General features: G+C 56.8%; 1 protein-coding gene across 1 annotated transcript in view; it reads left to right on the top strand.

The window, feature by feature from the left end:
* PITPNM3 (PITPNM family member 3) overlaps window positions 1-2,215 on the top strand; it is a 169,736-nt gene that overhangs the window by 56,336 nt on the left and 111,185 nt on the right. Inside the window, exon 2 of the mRNA XM_004716151.2 lies at window positions 682-777. Within this exon, the coding sequence (XP_004716208.2) occupies window positions 682-777 (96 nt within the window). The remainder of the gene's footprint in view (window positions 1-681; window positions 778-2,215) is intronic.

Genomic DNA, 2,215 nt, shown 5'->3' with positions numbered 1-2,215 from the left:
AAAGAGTTATAGTCTTGGAAACCCACAGGGGCGGTTTTACCCTGTCCTAAAGCGTCGCCATGAGTCGGAATGACCTGGGAGTCTTATAACCTAGGGTGCAGTTGGTTGTAACAGCTACGCTACTTTAGAGACCCCCGAAGAAGACTAGGCCATGCCACCTAAACCCTGCTCGGTCATCATGTAAGACACACCCCACGTTTCCAGACTGGGAAGTGTAACGGAAAGAAGCCCCGCCCACCATGTGTGAGGGAGGAAGAACCCACTGTTTCCGGCACCTGAGAGATGCCGTAGACTGGTTCTCTCAGTCCCGTAAGCAGCAGGACTCACCTGTGCTGGCGGAAGCTCAGTGTCACCTCGGCAAAATCCCTTCACTTCCACCTCCAGCCCCGGCTTTAGTACACACACAATGGGCACGCTAGCTCCTGCCCCCCAAAACTGTGGAGCTGGACAGGGGGGGGCGAGGAGGCGGTGCTAGGAAGGAAGGCCTGGTGATCTCTTTCTTAAAACGAGCCCATGAAAAACTAAGGATCCTCAGAGAACATCGTTCGATGTAGAACTAGAAGGTGAGCCCCTACACAGGAAGGACACGGACTGACCCTTAGTCCAGGGTGGCCTGGGCTCACCCTCCTGAGGGTGGGACCTGGTCTCAGGCTTGGCTGACAGGTATGTTTCCTCTGGCAGGTGTTCCTTCTCCGGGCGGCGGTGCCCCCTGGCACCTGCGCAATGTGTTCAGTGACTCCGTGGAGAGCTCGGATGACGAATTCTTCGATGCTCGAGGTTAGTGAAGCCCATCTCAGCACGACTTCCCCACCCCCAAGAGCTCCTATTGCTCCCTCCCCCACGGGCCGTTCTTTGCAGCCTCACACCCCACATGTGCCCGCCAGGGTAAGGACTCAGCGTGTGTGCGTGCCTTCATGCTCAGCAGTATTTTCTGAGCTCCTGTGGGGGCGGGGGGCTGGGCCAGCTGCTGGAAATACTCCTGTGAACCAGACAGGCGGGCTCACGGCCCTCATACAGCTTACAGTCTAGTGCAGCATTTCCCCACGTGGGCGATGCTGCCCCCTCAGGGGCACTGGGACAATCCTGGGGGCCGCAAAAGCAGATGCCTACACTTTATCAGGGGTCACGGGCTGTCGTACAAAAGGCTTTCCCTGCAGAGGGGCACTGAGTAATTTTTTATTTTTGAAAAGGAGGCAGTAGGCCAAAATCAGTTAGGGACCCTCGTGGGAGAAGCCAGGATTCAACAGTTACCCAGAGGCAGTACCATCACAGCGGCGGCCTTGTGTGCTCCGGAGCAGAATGCTGCGATGTTCTGAGAGGATGATTGTGGGGCACCTCATTTAGTTTGGGAGCCCCGGTGGTGGAGAGACGTATGCTTTGGCTGCTACCCAAAAGGTCAGCAATTCGGACTCACCAGCGGCTCCACAGGGAGAAAGAGGAGGCTATTTGCTTCCATTCAGAGGGAAACTGACAGCCTTGGGAACCCACAGGGGTAGCTCTACTCCGTCCTGCCAGGTCGCTGTGAGATGGAATCGGTGGATGGCAGCGAGACTTGAATGGATTCAGTTGGGGGATGGAGTCTGTTCACACCTCTGGAGAGCTGAGGAGGAGGTGTTGGCTAGGTGAGTGCAGAGGAGAGAACCTTCTAGACAGAGGAAGCCCCGCCTGTCTGTCAGTTTCCCCACTGTGGTGGTATGTGTCGCTATGATGCTGGAGGCTATGTGATTCGTCCTACCAGTGGGCCATCAGTGGTGGTCCCGTGTCAGTGGGGTTTCTACATGGAGACAGACTAGGAAGAAAGGTTTGGTGATCTCCTTCTAAAAGTGAGCCGGGGGAACCCTAAGGATCCCCAAAGAACTCTGTTGGATGTAGAGCTAGAAGGTGAACCCCCATATTGGAAGACACTCCACATTGGCAGTGGCCGCCGCAGTGGCTGTCGGGATGATGCAGGACAGGGCAGTGTTTAATGCAGCATGGAGCTGCCATGAACAGGCCGATGGGAGCCTCTGACATCACCACGCTGGAGGCGGAAGGGTTGGGGGATGTTCCGGGCATGGCAGGGAGGCCCAGGGCGCAGCAAGGAGGAAGCCAAGAGGCAGCAGTACTGGTGGTGTCCTGGGTTACGAGGTGGGCCTTTCACCTCAAGGCCCACTGTTTGAAACCACCCGCTGCTCCTGGGGAGAAGGGTTGGGGGATGTTCCGGGCATGGCAGGGA

Source organism: Echinops telfairi, unplaced genomic scaffold, assembly GCF_000313985.2.
Source record: "Echinops telfairi isolate 266 unplaced genomic scaffold, ASM31398v2 ScPeMD7_2010;HRSCAF=2546, whole genome shotgun sequence".
In the NCBI taxonomy this organism is placed as follows: domain Eukaryota; kingdom Metazoa; phylum Chordata; class Mammalia; order Afrosoricida; family Tenrecidae; genus Echinops; species Echinops telfairi.
The sequence above is the reverse complement of the archived record's forward strand: the minus strand, read 5'-3'. Positions and strand labels throughout refer to the sequence as shown.